At 35.9% G+C, this 16739-nt stretch overlaps 3 protein-coding genes across 4 annotated transcripts; 1 reads left to right on the forward strand and 2 right to left on the reverse strand.

Moving 5' to 3' along the window:
- On the forward strand, positions 707 to 3416 carry LOC18613544 (probable U6 snRNA-associated Sm-like protein LSm4). Of its 2 annotated transcripts, none has more exons than XM_007050827.2 (8): positions 707 to 878; positions 1124 to 1176; positions 1391 to 1432; positions 1539 to 1637; positions 1803 to 1880; positions 2275 to 2314; positions 2770 to 2934; positions 3108 to 3416. In XM_007050827.2, the coding sequence occupies exons 2-8, from the start codon at positions 1174 to 1176 to the stop codon at positions 3128 to 3130; spliced, it is 450 nt and encodes a 149-aa protein (XP_007050889.2). In that variant the 5' UTR covers positions 707 to 878; positions 1124 to 1173; the 3' UTR covers positions 3131 to 3416. The 2 variants fall into 2 exon arrangements, with proteins under 2 accessions (XP_007050889.2, XP_017969426.1); XM_018113937.1 differs by having other exon boundaries at positions 717 to 818.
- LOC18613545 (WD repeat-containing protein 89 homolog) lies at positions 3612 to 6874 on the reverse strand. Its single transcript, XM_007050830.2, has 8 exons — positions 6623 to 6874; positions 6293 to 6500; positions 6092 to 6187; positions 5774 to 5848; positions 5454 to 5564; positions 4803 to 4894; positions 4398 to 4482; positions 3612 to 4148 (listed from the first exon to the last, which is right to left on the reverse strand). The coding sequence occupies exons 1-8, from the start codon at positions 6838 to 6840 to the stop codon at positions 3786 to 3788; spliced, it is 1248 nt and encodes a 415-aa protein (XP_007050892.2). The 5' UTR covers positions 6841 to 6874; the 3' UTR covers positions 3612 to 3785.
- Positions 7772 to 9986, reverse strand: LOC18613546 (uncharacterized protein OsI_027940). The gene is made up of 6 exons (XM_007050831.2): positions 9863 to 9986; positions 9207 to 9393; positions 8541 to 8694; positions 8396 to 8433; positions 8238 to 8304; positions 7772 to 8120 (listed from the first exon to the last, which is right to left on the reverse strand). Exons 1-6 carry the CDS (start codon positions 9865 to 9867, stop codon positions 8029 to 8031), a joined length of 543 nt encoding a protein of 180 aa, XP_007050893.1. The 5' UTR covers positions 9868 to 9986; the 3' UTR covers positions 7772 to 8028.

Genomic DNA, 16739 nt, shown 5'->3' on the forward strand with positions numbered 1-16739 from the left:
TCGATTCAAGAATCAAGAGAAGTAAGTTGAAAAATAACTCACTTCTTGTAATCGTCACGACCAGTTACATGATAACGGTGCATAACAAGATTCTCTCGGTGGCCACCTTCTTTTTTCCATTCCAAAAAAATTACTTTCTTCAACAGCTTCTTCTCATGAAACTTTAGTTGCCTCATCCTTATTTACACACAGGAAAAAAGGAAAGAGAAAGGGAGGGAAGAATGGTTACTTGTTTCGCCGTTGGTGGCTGGATTTCAAAGAGAACAAGAAAAGGAGCAGTTGCTTAGGGCTATTAAAGGTATGTTGCCTCAAATAGCCCATTTCTTAGCTTTTGCTTCTAATTGTTTTAGAGACCAATTTTGAAATTAAATCCCATTAATAAATATGCAAGTCACTCTAGGGGATTAATCAAGGTTAAGTTAGCTTGATGGGTTTTATAGGTTCTAATTCAGGATAGGAAAAGTTAGATTTGATTTTGGTTGATCTCAAAAAAAATTATTACTAAAGGTTGTGACTGAGTCTGGTAGAAGTTTGAAAATTTTACTGTTTATAGTGATTTGATTTGAAAATCTTTAATTAAAATATCAATTAATTTGATTTTATAACATTACCAGTTTAATAAAAATTAAAAAAAAAAAAGAAAAAAGAAGCTCTGGAGCTGGCTCACTCACATCACATAGGTTAAAAAAATAAAAAATGAAGGCAGTCAAATATACAAGAAAAAGCATTGGCCGAAGCCCGCCTGGACACTCGAAGCGTACTCTATATTAAAACAGTGAGATCGACATCGAATTAACCCAAAACCGAAAGAAAAAACAGTAAGATCGAATACAAGCCTAGCTGTGCATCTCTCTCCTCAGCCCTCTTCTTCTCTTGTGGTATTTTCGATTTCTTTTGCCCTTTTTTGTTAGGGTTGTAAGCCGATAACCTTTTTCCCTCTTTTTTTGTATTGTAGCAAAAGCTTTAAATACTTGTAATTCTGCATCTCCGATTTGTATATTTCAAATTAGCACAGGCTAGGGTTCTAGACTAAAGCGTAAAATTGTTCTCACGTAAATCCTTTGCTCTCTCTTACCCTTTTTAACATTGTTCTTGACTTTTTTTTATTTCCTTTTTCTTGCAGATTTCTTTTTCTTGATTCGCTAGGTTTCTACTTCATTCAGAAAACAGAAGATGGTATGTTACTCTCTTTTTAACTTACCTTATTTGTCTGTTTGGTTGCTTAGAAACCCCAGGAAAACTGGGAGAAATCGAAAAATTAAAAAAAGAACATCTTTTTAAATGCTGTCAAAGTGTTTTGGGGTTAATTTTGGTTTCCGTTTACGGTGTTTTTGACTATTATATCGTCTTTCGTTGGCTAACCCAATTTCTATATGTGAATCTTGGGCAGCTTCCTCTTTCTCTTCTAAAAACTGCACAGGGGCATCCTATGGTAAGCGCATTATTTTCCCTTGCATGCTCTTCCCAAATTACCGTGCAGAAAGTTTGCTCTAGTTATTAATTTTGAAACAACTTGTGTTTTTCCTATTCACTAACAGCTGGTAGAACTGAAAAATGGGGAGACCTATAATGGGCATTTGGTCAATTGCGATACTTGGATGAACATCCATCTTCGTGAAGTTATCTGTACTTCTAAGGTACAAATATGAATTCATTTAAATGTTTCTTATTTTATTTTTCTTTCTAGGAATAAAAGTAAAATGCTTAGCAAAATAAATAAATAAATAAAAGTAAGAATGCTGTCTTGTTTTCTTTTTTTTTTTTAAGATTATGGTTGGGGTTTAATTGAAAATATAATGTAGGATGGAGACCGGTTTTGGCGAATGCCTGAATGCTATATCCGTGGAAATACTATCAAGTATCTTCGAGTTCCTGATGAGGTACCCTTTACTCCTATATGCTATTGTGATGTTTCTTATTTGGCAAATGTAGGAGTATTCATCAAATTATTAACTTCATCCACCCTGTTGTATTTTATAAATGCTTCATGCTTAGTTGTCTTCAGCATGAAAGCATAGATTGGATTTTTAGCTTTCTTTGCCTTTTTGGTGTTTAAAGGAGTATCCTTTTATCTGGAGTTAACTGGGTTGGTTATTTATGAAAATATCTGTAATCTCTAAAGGACAAATTCTAGATCTTACTTGATCAGCTTTGGGTTCCACTTGCCGAAATTTTAGGTCTTAATGCACTTTCAAATATTGTTGCTTGGTTTTTATTATAGTTTTCATGTGCTGTGCCCTTACCGTTTTTAGTGACTTTACCATTGGATGTCAGGTAATTGATAAAGTTCAGGAAGAAACAAAGAGTCGTGCAGGTATGATTCAATTCTCTTGCTAACTATTAATAGGGATGGATAATCATCTTAGTATTCAAATTAAATAGAAACATTTGGGTACAAATAGTATATTTCTCTGAAGAGTTGCATTGCAACAATATATACTACATGTTCTATAGTGTATGTTGCAGTTGAATTGTGTTTGGCAAATTGTATGCTGAAAGTAATGTAATTTCCTATATTCATGGTCCATTGTGTTTCCATATTTGTTGTTTTTGTCTGCTTCATAGAAATCTTCTTCCTGCTTTTTCCTTTGTCTTCTTTTATTTTGTGTATCCTGTGCATCTAGAAAACTGCACTTAGAATTTGGTACCAACTGTGACTGTATGTGCAAATCAAAACTTTTCTCTTGAAGATGATAATGTTAATTACATTTGAGATTTATGCATTTGAAAACTGGAGCTCTAAACTGTTTGGTTTTGCTGACTTTGCAGATAGGAAGCCTCCTGGTGTAGGCCGTGGCAGAGGTAGAGGTAGAGAAGATGGTCCTGGTGGAAGGCAACCAAAGGGAGTTGGCCGTGGGCTAGATGACGGTGCTAAGGGTGCAGGTGGAGGCCGAGGCAGGGGTGGTGCAGGTGGAAAGACCAGTGGAAATAGAGGTAAAATGCTGAAAAAACAGCTGCACAAGTGCGTGTGTGTGTGTGTGTGTGTGTGTGTTTGTGTTTGTGCAAAATGGATTTGTAGCTCGGCATATTATTGAATTATCTGTCATATCTGGCATAATATTTGGCACATTCATACTAACAGACTGCCCTTTTCCTTCCGGCAACAGGTGGTGGCCGAGGTCGAGGTTGATGTGATGCTGCTTTGTTGTGGGGTGACTTTGCTATTTTTAGAAGCATGTTGCATCCAAATGACTCAAGTTGGGTTCTTCTGTTGGGTTGATTCTATCAGTGATTGTCTCAAAAGTGCCAAATATAGGTAGCATTGCAGAATTCAGTTGAGGATCTTGTATTGTGGTTTATCATTTTACCTTATTGCCCTTTTCGTGTATTGAGGTTGTAGTTTGTAAGACAATTTCTCTGTTAAGTTCATGCGTTCAAGTTAAATGATTATCTCTCTGCCTTTTGTGTTGGGTACCTGCTTCAGACTTACCTGCCTACTAGTGGAATGAAGTTATTTAATTGTCTAATAGATAGTCAAGTTATTTATAGAGCTCCAAATCTGTGATAGCACACATGTTACATGTTCCTCCTCACATGAGGGGAAGAGAGAGATGGGAATTGGTAAAAGAGTAGGTCGCAAAGGGTGGTAAGTTACCCGTCACAGAAGCTAATCTGCTCAAAAACGAATGTAACGATTTCCTTAAACAGTAGAAGCTTTTCATTTTCGAGTACTTTATAATATAACAGTACCGATAACTCCAAACTTGTTGCTAACTGGGAAAATTTTGATGGAAAGGTTACAAGAAAGCTATCAGATGACAAAGCATGAGCTGAACAGTGGATATTTAGTAGGGATTATGCCTACTTCTTTTGCGATTTCGTGGTGACTTCATGACCAAAGCACTCGAGATCCAGGATCGATTGATCTCTGAGGAATCATCAGCCATCCAACAACACAAGCGACCATCCTCACCACCTGTCCAACCAAAAATGCCTTGGCTTTGAGCAGGCCCACTCCTCATGCTTGACATAGGCAATATACTCCTAACAACACCCATATGGCCACCCCCAAGAACCGCTTCTGGGGGTCCTATCGCGGCTGCTCCTTTATAAATTACTGGGAAATAACCTAAAGAGCCAGCATTAGTGCCACCAATCACCCACAAATTTTCTCCTCCAAAGCAGTGACAATCAACAAAGTAATCAACCTGCAAAAACAGGAAAGGAAACTTTCCAATGGGACTTTTGGTACAAGATCTAGAACAGAACTTAATGCCTGTTTTATCCAATTTCCAGAGTGGCTTTACTCTAGAAAGACTGAATCGGGGGGGAGCTTTTAGCTTTACTAACCTTTGGAAATGAGTTTCTTGGGGCTAAGAGCACAAGCTCCAATTTGAACTTCTAAAATGTGTTGTAACAGAAGCTGGTAAAAGAATTCAATTATGTTTTGAACTTACATGATCCAATGTCCAACTGTCTGATGCTAGTGAACGAGCATCCTCAAAGTTAGCTTCATTTGATCCATCCTTCCAATTCCATACACTGCAAGGGGTAGTAGGATAGAGTTTAAGCACTAGTCCAGGATAAAATTTGTTAATGTAATACATTTTTGAGTTGGGTTGTCAAAGCTTTAACTACTAAATGCACAGTAGATTTGGATGGAATGTAAGTGAGGACAATCTGCATGTAATGTCATTTTGAGGGTGGATTCTCAATTATTTGTTTCATGTATTCTACGGAAGTAAAAGTGGGTCATAATTCACCCATTGTAACCAAAGAGAACAGAGCAGATTCCATCTCCCAATATTTTGCAAATTTCAGAAAACAAATCCTCAAAATTAATGAATCAAGTATGAAGATACCTTAAGGTCTCAATGTTGGTCAAACACCAGAGCTTCTCATAAGACTCACCAAAAAACCCAACTTTCCCAATTGAAGTTCCTACATTGATCACCTGAAATAATGTGATAAAAATTAAATTAGATTCTGATAAGAAGTTTGCCAAACCAGTGCAACGAAACTATGCATTCTCTAAACTAATAAGTCAAGCTAAAAATTTTAAAATTCTAGGATTATATGAACCAGGGCTAGATTTTTCTTTTGGTAAAAAAGCAACCAGAGATGTAAAAGAGACTAGTTTGAAAAGGAACAGAAGAGGTAGTTACTAGGAAATCGTCTAAAAGAAGTATTATAACACTACAATGACTGCTTAATGGTCGAATCAGCTGTATGCAATAATAGTCCACCCTTTCTGTGCTCAAATACAGGATGACTTTGCAATTTTACATTACTCTTCCACAACTCCACCAAGCAAAAAGCTTCAATTATTTATTGATAAGAATACATCAATAAAATTGCCATCTAGCTTAGCTGCTAAGTGTTTTTCATGGTTGGAACAAGGACCTGAGAAGAAACCTACCTTCACTGTTCTTATAGGATGAGGGATGGATATCCACTAGTATGTAGACCAGTCATTGAACAGAATAAAATAAAAACCATATCCCTGCACTTACAGACTCAAGATGATCATCATCATTGATATCTCCATTGGTATCAAATGTGCATATCAATCCATCAGCAGAAGCAGAAGCTAGTTTGTTTTGATGGCCAGGGATGAAATGAACCTGTCACACCAACAACGACAACAGCCATGATTCAACCAATAAAATCCCAAGCTTACTAGTTTATCACTGACGCTAGTAAAATATAGTTGTTTAGTCTACATTAAATTTCAGTCAGCCAAGCATGCAATAGAAATTGGTATGTAATAAAAATCATAGAAATTGGTTGACTTCAAATTGGGCAGACACATCGGACTGGAACCAAGACTTACCTGGGTAACATCCTCCACATGGGATTCCTCCAAGCATGCAACTTGCTTCTTGTTCCTCCAGTCCCAGAAAAATATCTGTGTTGTTGAAATAACCAACAAGCAAGAAGAAACCATCATGAACAATTGAGACATTGTCAGAAACAGTACTACCCAACGACTTTTCCCGCAAAGGAAAAGCATATTGACTATAGTAATGCAGGAACATCTATTGTCTTAAGTCAAAACCAGACCAAAACTAGCAGACACCAATCTAAACTGGGAAATCAACAACTTTATAACACAAAATCTGATAAAAGCACTATAGATAGATCAACAAACCTGTGATTGACATCCTGCAGCCAAAAGGTTGTCATCTGACCCTCCAAACGAGAAGCTAAAGACCTCTTGAGAAGAACCAGCAGTTATACACGAAACCTATAACATAAATCATCAAACAAATAACATCAAAAAAGGGGTTCACTCTAAAATTGGTATATAAGAATAAAAAGACAAAAAATTACGGGCTGGTCTATGAATTACCTGGTGAAAAGTTCTGGTATCCCAGGCCCGGATGGTTCCATCAGAGGAGGAAGAGTGCAAAGTATGAGGAGTGGAAGGACCAGAGAAAGAGATATGATTGATAGTAGAAGTGTGTCCTTTACACTCTCCAAAGTACTGACCCGTCATTGGCGAGTACAGTTTCACTGCGTTAGTTGACAATGACACCGCCATGGACGCCCAATCATCCCTTTCAATTTTTTTTTTATCACGCAGACAAAAAATAACTTATCAGCTATAACTTTAGACAGCAAAACTTAAAAATTTTCCATTTTTCAATAATTAGAATTGCTTTTCTGAGAGAAAGCGTACTTGGGGACGATTTGGAAAACGTAGTCGTCGCCGAAGTTGGTTTGAATCGAGTTTTTGAGACCGAATCTCTTGGTTGAGCTTTGATTATTCTGAACAGGTTGTTTCTGTTCCTCTACTTCCATCTCCGAAGCTTCCTCCATCTCTCTCGTTTCAATGTTTGCGCTGCTTTGAGCCTTTGCAATTGAAAAAACCCAAGGCAAAGCAGGGGAGGGGCGCATAGGCACAACGAATTCAGGGTTTTAGAGGGTCGATTCCAAACGGTGAGGTTCAGTTTAACTGGCTTTATCAACCAATCATATTTTGCCACCTCCATTTTTGTTAGTAAAAAACTTGTGCATGAACCACTAAATTAAAACCAAGCACTACCAATTATCAAATGCGCAAAGATAGCTTATTTGCCACGTGGACTTTCATATTTTTCATTTTCGTTTTTCTTTCTTTCTCCACCTCAAAACCAGCTGCAATGCAAACGCTTCATCATCGACTCCCTCTTCCTCCTACGCTTATGGCCATTATGGACCGCGTCCTAGCATGACTTGGCCTCTCATTGCTGCGCCTGCACTCCTCTCTATACTTTCATTTTCTGTGATTGTTTATTTGGGTTCACTAAGTCCTTGGTTAGCCGACAAGACAAAATTTAGTTGACGGTGTTAACTGGTAGAGTAACGGAAAAAACTGTCACGTTTTAAACATCAAGAGCTAAATAGGTTCTACTCCAAATCTCAAGGAGCTTTTATGTAATTTACTCTTTTTAAAATCCCTGAGGAAATTGTAGCACTGTACGTACTAGAAGCAGTGAAGTATTTCGTTTTACTCGTTAAGACCTTTTGTTTCGGCGATCTATGACTTGTTATATAACCTGGTAAATATCCTCCCACCATGGAATTTATATATTCCTGCGAGGATTTTTAACATTTTCGCCAATTTATTGTGTTATTAACGCCTAAATTTGGAAGTGAACCTAGCTCCAAATTCCAACTATAATTTAAACACCAAAATGAAATAGGTAAATACCATCAAGGCCCAGCCAACAGCTACCGTAGGATTATACTGCTACACCTTGGTACTAAAAATTGGTATTCCTTACCCCCACGAAGTAAATAACAGGAACAATAAGATTGTAGAAGATAACAAATACTAGACACAATCAATGATGAAATCCAAATTCTCATTTCTAATTATCTCCATAAAACAACAAATGATTTAAAGGTACAAGTCCAACACCATAATTCGAGTCAAAGAGATAATTGCCTGTCCATTAGACAGACACATATATCTTCCCGGATTACCCAAACTTTAATCTCACGCAGTTAGGAAACCAGCACGCTTTGATCCCATCAAAGAGACCTAAAATATAACGTACAACTATAAGTTAACACAATTTGATATCTTCAGCTAACATGATATCATGTGCTTGGTGCAGCTTCTTTTTTCTCCGAAGTTCCAGCAACTACCTCCTCTGGCTTTGCATCTCCTTCTGGCTTTGTCACTTCTTGCTCTACAATGGATGAAAATCAGTTTACCCACAAACCAAAATTACCAAACCAATGAATCAAAGGAAAGAATAGGTAATCACAAGCATAATATTGCTCAGAAAGCCTCACAGCATTCTTACCTTCATCATCACTGTCTTCAAAGTCACCCATGCCACCATCACCCATTCCTCCCATATTACCAAAGTTCTGCATAACACCATAATTGTTTGGTCAGAAAGGAAATGTTTATAGGTTAATACTGAAAATGAAAATTGTAGATAAGATACTATAACCATACCGAGAAGTCCATTCCTCCCAAGTCGAGATCACCAATACCTAATCAAAAATAGAAGTGAAAATTTAATAAATTTCCAGTTTAAAATGTATCAGCCTTTACATCAATTCAATTTGAACAGAAAAACATCAGTAATCGCAATACTAACCATTCTCTTCATCTTCATCCACCCATTTGTCCCAGTCCACTTTGACATAATGGGGGGTCTTGCCATCACCGCGCAATAATTTATTCCACCACACTTTCTCAGCCTTCTCCAAGATGCAGAATATGCTCCTAACCCCTATATTAATTTTGCTTTCCTTTTTTCCAAAAAAAAAAAAAAAAGAAACTGTTAACACACTGTAAGAAAAAATTTCAGAAGATAATTTGCGAAATCAATGTCAAAATTAACCAGTGCTAGGAACGTAGTATGTTTATCCTAACTCAAGCATAAATTCCATGGTAAACACCAAATATGAATAGGCAACACTCTGAAAAGCTCCTGGAAGAATATATAGTTAGAAGCGACAACCATGAAAGCGCATGAAAAATGTAAAGATCGTTGAAACCTATATAATCTAATAGAAAGTATACACCTGAAGATTAAGTTTACAAAATTAGCAGTTTTGGAGAGAAGCAAGCCCTGAAACATGACATTGAGGGCTAGTGGCAAGCTAGCTAATATTCAGAATTCATTCAACTGCAACCAATTAGCAGCATAATACTACCGTCCGCTGATTATTATCATTGATACCCTAGACTTCCCGATATCCATTTAAAAATGAGACAAATGTTCTGTTGAATTCCAGTAATTACAAGAAAAGTATCTTACCTCCACATTGACCTTATCATGAAGTTCCAACTTCAACTCATATAGGTTATTGTCAGCTCCAGCATTAGCAGAGAAAGTAAACACTCCCTCTGGTTCAAGATTGACCTTTGCATTCTTAGAATCGGGTAATAGCACCGTAATGAAAACCTTGTCACTTCTTTGAGCCCACTTCACCTCGGGATGACGACTGAAAAAAAGAATTAAGAATTTTAACCATATTTAACATGACATAATTCAAAACAAAATATACCCAACAAGAAACAACTACGAATGCAACAATCCCAGATAGGCATCCTTATCAAAACCCCACTACAGTATATACATTTTTATCAATAGTAAATTAACTGATTAACGACTTCAAAACATTTTTATTAAAAAATTATTCACACACCCATAAAGTGCCATTTCCTTCCTTTAAAACATATTATAAGACAAAGAAGTACTAAAACAAAGAAAATTAAACAACGATCATTATTACACAGAGTTACTCAAAGAACAGATCAAAAGCACATGTTGAAACAGACAAAGAACAAGGACAAAAGTGGCAAAAGCGTAATATCAATCAAATCAATTAACAGGGAAGCAAAGATTCGAAATCGACAGGAAAAGTTCAAATCTAAATAAACAAAGAGAAACGGAAAGGTTGTTAAGCTTACCTCATTGTTAGTAGAAAGTATAGAGGAGAGGAACTACAAAATGTAAAACCCTAGGGCCAGCCAACGAGTACCAATAAGTAAACTGCAAACGGACAGCCTTTGCCCTCTGGCTTTTATAGTGTGGGTAAATCGAGGGGCTTTTCCTTCTAGTACTTTCTTTTTTAGATTTTTAAATGCTATTGTGTGGAAAGTTCTATTATCATTATTCGTATCAGCGCCGTTTGGTTTCTTGATATTTGAACGAATGTGATCGGACGGTTCAAAACCATGATCATCAAAATGGGCATTCTTTGTTCGACTCTATGACCAGTTCATTGGCCCACTAGTGAAACTAAGCTCAACCACTTGGGCCCGTGGTTCTTATGGAAGATTGTCATTGTGGATGACTTTTTTAACTAAGCTGGACGGATAGGTGAAAGAGAACATTGGGCCTTAAATCCATATTACTATGACCTCGTTGGCAGATGCTTAGGTACTATTCTACAAAATTGAGCAACAAGCAAGTCTTTAACCCCTTTTAGGCCCATTGTTAGAGTTGTACTTTCTAAAAGGATTCAGCACCATTCAGTTGTAACCACACATTTGACCAAAACCATCAATTTTGACCCTAGACGTGTCGGTTGCAACATAAGTAGCGACGGTCGGTTTTCTCAATTGATTGGTTCGGTCATCGGAGGAGAGTTTTCCCCAACCTTTTTGAATCGACCAAAAAATGGAAATTATTTTTTTATTTTTAATATATGGGGGAGGGAATTACCCTTTCAACCTTCATTAATTTCCCCTTTTTCTTCCATCCCCTCCCCTGATTGGTATACTCTTCACTTCACAAATTTTTCAAAACACTTCTAAACCTTAAAAGCCTTTCACTTCACTGTCGCCCCCATCGTTACTTTGCCATCGTCGTGCCTCAATTTTAACCTTCCTAACCCATTTCTTTGCAAGGCAAAAAATGAGCATTTATCATCATTTATGCAATGGGTATTTGACTTTGACTGAGTTCCTATAAAAGAGTATTATTGTTGGGGTGTTTGTCACAGCCCAAACCCAAGGGCTGTGACCCGTGCACAAGTCACATAGAGAAAATCCATGATTCCCAAGCAAGCCTCATATAGATTGGACAACCAAGTAGACAATACCAATAATTCATGAAGCCTAAACAGTACATTTTATAATATAAGTCCAAATATATCCATAACATACTACCCATAGCATTTCAACCAACAAAAGTACAACCATGTACTATTCACAAGAGCCATACACTGATTATTATGGTGGGTCTAAGCCCATATAAGATAAACTATACTTTATACATCACAGAGGCAATAAAAATGCCATCAACTAAACAACCAACATTTGTACCAAAACCAGCGAAATGGATTCGTAGATAAAAGTTTCTTATCAAATGCCAAAAAGTGTTGATTTATCCAAAAAACGCAAACCACTTGCTTCTTTGTACAAGAATCCCCACAAACTATTTATCTACACATGGCAACTAACATTGGGGTTAGTCTTTTACTAACTTAATGAGTGGTTGGAAAATAAACAAGCACAATAGAGGTATATTGTTCAAATCCAATAATACAAGATATACCAATATAAATATGCATAAGTACAAGATTTAATCAAGACTTCTTAGAGTACATAAGTGCACATTTAACCGGCGTACCCTCTGCTAAGCATAATCCAGTAATTTCTCATACTTACCACATTCATCAAGACTCCTTAAAGTACACAAGAGTGTGTGGTGTATTACCAGTACTTTCTAGTAAACATAAGCTATCCTTAAGATGGTAACGAGAGAAGGGTCCTCCCGGGTAGTAAGACACATCTAGGACTGAGGCCACTGATGGTAAACCAGACCACCGGAATCGCGACACCTTCTAACTAGCCCATATCATCATTTGGAATACATTTATTAGATGGAACCATATCAACGCCAACATTTGTTGCCATCACACATGCAGTAATAATTTTCATGGCCATTTAACATCATACATGCATAACCATTATATGCAGTTTGATAAGCTCTCACAGTTCATTTCCATAGTTAACAAGTAATATTCATTTCGTAAAATTAGCAATGCTCATATGCAATCACCGTACAAGATTTCAAGGCATAGCTTGAGCAAGCACAATGGCACAATCAATAGACCTTAGCCTCAAAACAAATTCAGCCAAGCACAATCACCACTATGTGGCTCATTCAGTGCCAACATAATTTATTATTATTATTATTAAACATAGCTATATTATACCTCATATTAAACCATCGACCTAGGCAAAAAAATTTATCTAAGCATTCTATCAACGACAAATACCCCAAGGCAGCACACACACACATACATTTATGGTAATATGTATATAGCAATCTTCAATATCTAGGTAAATTGCCTCACTCACCTGAAATTCACCAAACTTGTAGCCCACCAATGGCTTAAAGTCCTTAACTCTTGTTGGATGCCAACTCAACATGAATTCCTAAACCTTAAACTTCTCCTAAATAGAATTCAAGAGCTAAACTCTTAGCTTCCAACTAATTTCCAGCATTTCTGAACTAGTTCAACTTTCAACCATTCATCGGTTACAATCCTAGTTTCTAGTTCTAGGATTAAAATACTTCAAGCCCTTAGCTTGAGTGCTAAATCAACTCAACTTAAAGTCCAAATCTCCAACAAATTCAAGAAAGAATGGCAACTAGATTGGAGCATCACAAATTTCAAATTATAAACCGTTTAAAAGAAAGTTTAAGTCTTTAGTGAGCTAAACTTTACCTCATGTGTGGTTTTTCTAATCTCCTATCTACCTCAAATAGGCTTCCTTCAATCCATGGGGGACATGGGATTTTAATGGCAGCGGAGGAGAGTTTCTTTCCTTTGTTTTCTAAATGGGAGGAATGCCCAAAACCCTTTTTATTTTTGCTAACCTATAGTGATGTACTGATATATTTTCACGAATTTCTCTCAAATTTATCGATACATATGTCAATGTATCGATACAAATTTAATAGAAGGTTTTATGCCTCAAATGTATTGATAAATTGAGGAAATATATCAATACAAATTTTACGAAATGTCCCCTTTCACAAATCTATCAATATATTTGTTAAATGTATCGATAAAAATTTTACAAAATGTTTTTCAACTTAAATCTATCAATACATTCTTTTATGTATCGATAAAAATTCTACAAAATGCCTCCTTATTTTTCTTGTTAAGAATGTATCGATACATTTATGAATGTATCGAGACATTTTCTCTAGAATGCAACCTTTCAACACTTCTAGCTTTCTAAATTCAAATCCAAACTCTCCAACCATTTCCTGCTTAAATCATACCTTAAATTTAACCATATATTCCACACTTTTCAATGTATATGTTTAGAACATAACTCAAAGCTTCGATCAAAGTTCAAACCATACATTAAATTTAACCATATGTTCCACACTTTTCAATGTATATGTTCAGAACATAACTCAAAGCTTCAATCAAACTCCAAACCATACAATTTATTAATCACATTTCAATATTTTCCCTAAGTATCATAGTTCCTACTTCATAAACTTAGCATACACACCACGTTCATCAAATGTCCTCAATCATGCCAAGATTTAAAGTCATACTCTATAAACATATACATATTCATAAGTGTTCAAGCATATACATCAAGGTTTAACTCAACTCATTAAATAACTTAGCCAACATTACACATATTTCATATCATAGTCGGGGGTGTTATAGTATTAATGCTATTGTTGTCTGTGACTTTATGATGACTTTGTGAATCAGGATTAATGCCAATCGGTTGTAATGGGTATTAATGGTTGATGTGATAATTAACCATTAATGCTCAAATATGTAATGGATAGGGATTAATGTTGTGATGATTGGTCCAATTAAATGCAAACCCTTATAAAAATTACGGTGCAAGCCCTTATAAAAATTAAAATATGGGTTGAGTGGTTTTTTTCAGCTTGGGTCATTTAAGCCCAAGTAATTTAAACTTAATAACTGATCAAAACTGACCGAACCGTGGTCAGTTTCGATTTAACTAGTTTTCAATCTTTCTCAATCAGTTTCGGTCGGTTATTAAGAAAAATCGATTTGGTCGATTTTAGTCTCCTCGAAATCGAAATCGACTAATGCTCACTCCTAGTTTCTAGATGAAAAAGGACCTGTCTAGATAGTCCTATTTGCAAAAACCAGCAGCGGATCCCCACACCAGGTGCCAAGTCTGGGAAAGGAACAAACCCTTACCCCAGCCCAGGGTTGCAAACGCAAGGACGAGGCCCACTAAAACTACGTTTTGTGCTAAGGGCTCGGCCAGGACCTAGGAGCTGACCAGCTATATCATTAATTGTGAGTGTACGACTACCGACGGTCTACACAACCTGGCAACATTATTTGATTCTCCAAAAAAAAAAACAGAAAAATTATTCCAATTTCCAATAGACCAGTTCCCAAAAAAAAAATAACAAAAATCAAATGAGCCACTCGTTTGGCGATAAGTTGGGTGGGGTGAGAGATGTAATGCCATCTGCCAGGAAAGCCCAGACAACCCATGGCAGAATCCAGTGCAGCACAACTAGTACTAATCTAATTTCTTGGTATTATTCCGGGAAAGGGCAGTTCAGATGTAAAACTGAGATGATGTTTTTTACAGAAGGCCGCGAGGGGGGCCCCTAGGCCGTAAGAGAGCTGTCGACGATTGCTTTTGGTAGGACATTCATGATACGTCGGAGTCTATGACTATTGCTGTAGCTTGTTAGGCATCCCAGGACCTACCAAAATTAAAATATGCCTTAACTAATCTGTAGCTGGTTCGGCACCCTCCTCTCCTCTCTTTTTTTGGCCAGCACAATGGTTAATCTTAATCACCTGCGGCACAGCTTTAATAATGTTTGAGGCATGGAATGAAAATTGAATTGGGTTAATCAATGATAATTAAACACTAAATCTAAAAAGCTTAATCAGATCAAATTGGCATGATGCCTTTTAATGATGATAGTTCAACTATTTGGGAAATCGAAGCATTGACCAACAAAAAAAGTAATCACCACAAGTTAGAAACCATTTTCCGTGACCAAATCGGATAGGAGATTTCTTCACAAATTTTGGAAGCGTGGTTCGCTTGCTTACATCGACCTTGGTCTTTGTTCATATGGAACAATTAAATAGATTACAGTTTAGATTTAATTAAGCATTTCCTAATTGTCCTGGTGCTGTAGGGATCACTTTTTCTTTCAAACATGCCAGTCAATTATGTCCTCACCGTTCCAGAATCTTTTGCTTGTCTGGTAGTATTTTTAAGTATCTTTGTTAAACATTTGCTTGAATTGCTTTTAGAAAGACGAAAGCCTCTACGATTGGCCTCATATAACCTCTTCTAAGTACTTTTATTCTACTTAAATTTAGTTGTCTTCATCGTATAGGGTCGAGCTCCTTCAGGCATGGGTCACATGATTTATTACAAAATGAACTAGGAATAAAAACTCAAACTCAAAGTACAACAACAACTTTTATATTAATAATATTAAGAAAGTGAGAGCTTCCAAAAGCCATTGTAATGATTAATACTGTTCCTCCTTCACATTTTAATTCTCAAGTTAGAATTTTGTGAATGGATGTAAAGTTTGTATAATGGTCAAATGCATTTCATCAATGTTCTAAACTCTTCAAATATTTTCTGTATTAGAAATTAAACACTACTTATAGAAAAACTTAATCACATAGCCAAAAATTTAATGTTTATAAAGTAGTAACAGATTTTGTATTAGCTTTTAAGTATTACTAACATATATAAAAGGAACAATACAGGATGACATCATGGTCAACTTTTAAATTTCACATGTTAGCATGCGACAAAAAATATGCTATAATTAAAAGTTTATATTTAACGTATCGATGATATATAAATAATTTATACACTATCAATGAATAATAAGTTATTACCTCATCATTCAGTAATTTAAAATAAATATATATTTTTTATTAAAAAAAACAACTGACTAAAAATATTGGCTTAAAATTTTTACTAATGATCGTTCTTTCTTATTCTCCGTTTAAAATTTAGAGAAAAGAGAAAAAAAAAATTGAAAAGGCTGAAGTGGGAGGGAAGGAGATGATGGGTTAAATGTGAAGATGAAGCCTACAACACCAATCGAAGATATTGCTCGTGTTTGTTGCCCGTTAAGTGATGGGGATAATTTCGTAGTCATGGAAGGCTCCTGCTGCTGGGAGGGCAGGATGGGACACAGGCGCAAGGCGTCTTGCTGCTTACTGCGTTCATGGTGGTTGGAGTGTGGATTATGGTTGACAACTTCACTTGCGTCACAGTGTTGGGAGAACTTCCCGGCTTTGGATTTCGAATCATAGACAGAAAGCCTTTTTCCTTATTATTACTTCCGATTCTTACTTTTTCTAATTCTCGATAAAAAATGAAAACATAGCATTCAAGAGTTCAGGAAAAAGGTCTTGGAAATTTAAAGAAATGCTCAGTTATTAAGTTTTTATTAAAAAAAATAAAAGAAAGAGATTCCCCTTTTTGCTTAAGCTAACAAATAAAATAAATAAATATTATTAATAAAGATTTCTTAACTTTTGTATTTACATAATAATTATATGTGACAGTTTATTATTCATTAATATATAGTGTGTATAATTTATATTATGTCAATCCAACAAATATAAATTTACAATTTAATTATTTAATATATTATTTATTAAAAAAAAAGGAATCGGAAATATTATTCTAATACATCCTGTCAAGACAATGCATTGATTGAAAATGATAATTGCCGACCATTTATCAACATCAATTAGGTTTTGATATAAGTTTCTTCAATCCAATTCTTAAGTGTTAGAATGTCATAATTTGTAAC

This window comes from Theobroma cacao, chromosome 1 (genome assembly GCF_000208745.1).
Source record: "Theobroma cacao cultivar B97-61/B2 chromosome 1, Criollo_cocoa_genome_V2, whole genome shotgun sequence".
Taxonomy (NCBI): domain Eukaryota; kingdom Viridiplantae; phylum Streptophyta; class Magnoliopsida; order Malvales; family Malvaceae; genus Theobroma; species Theobroma cacao.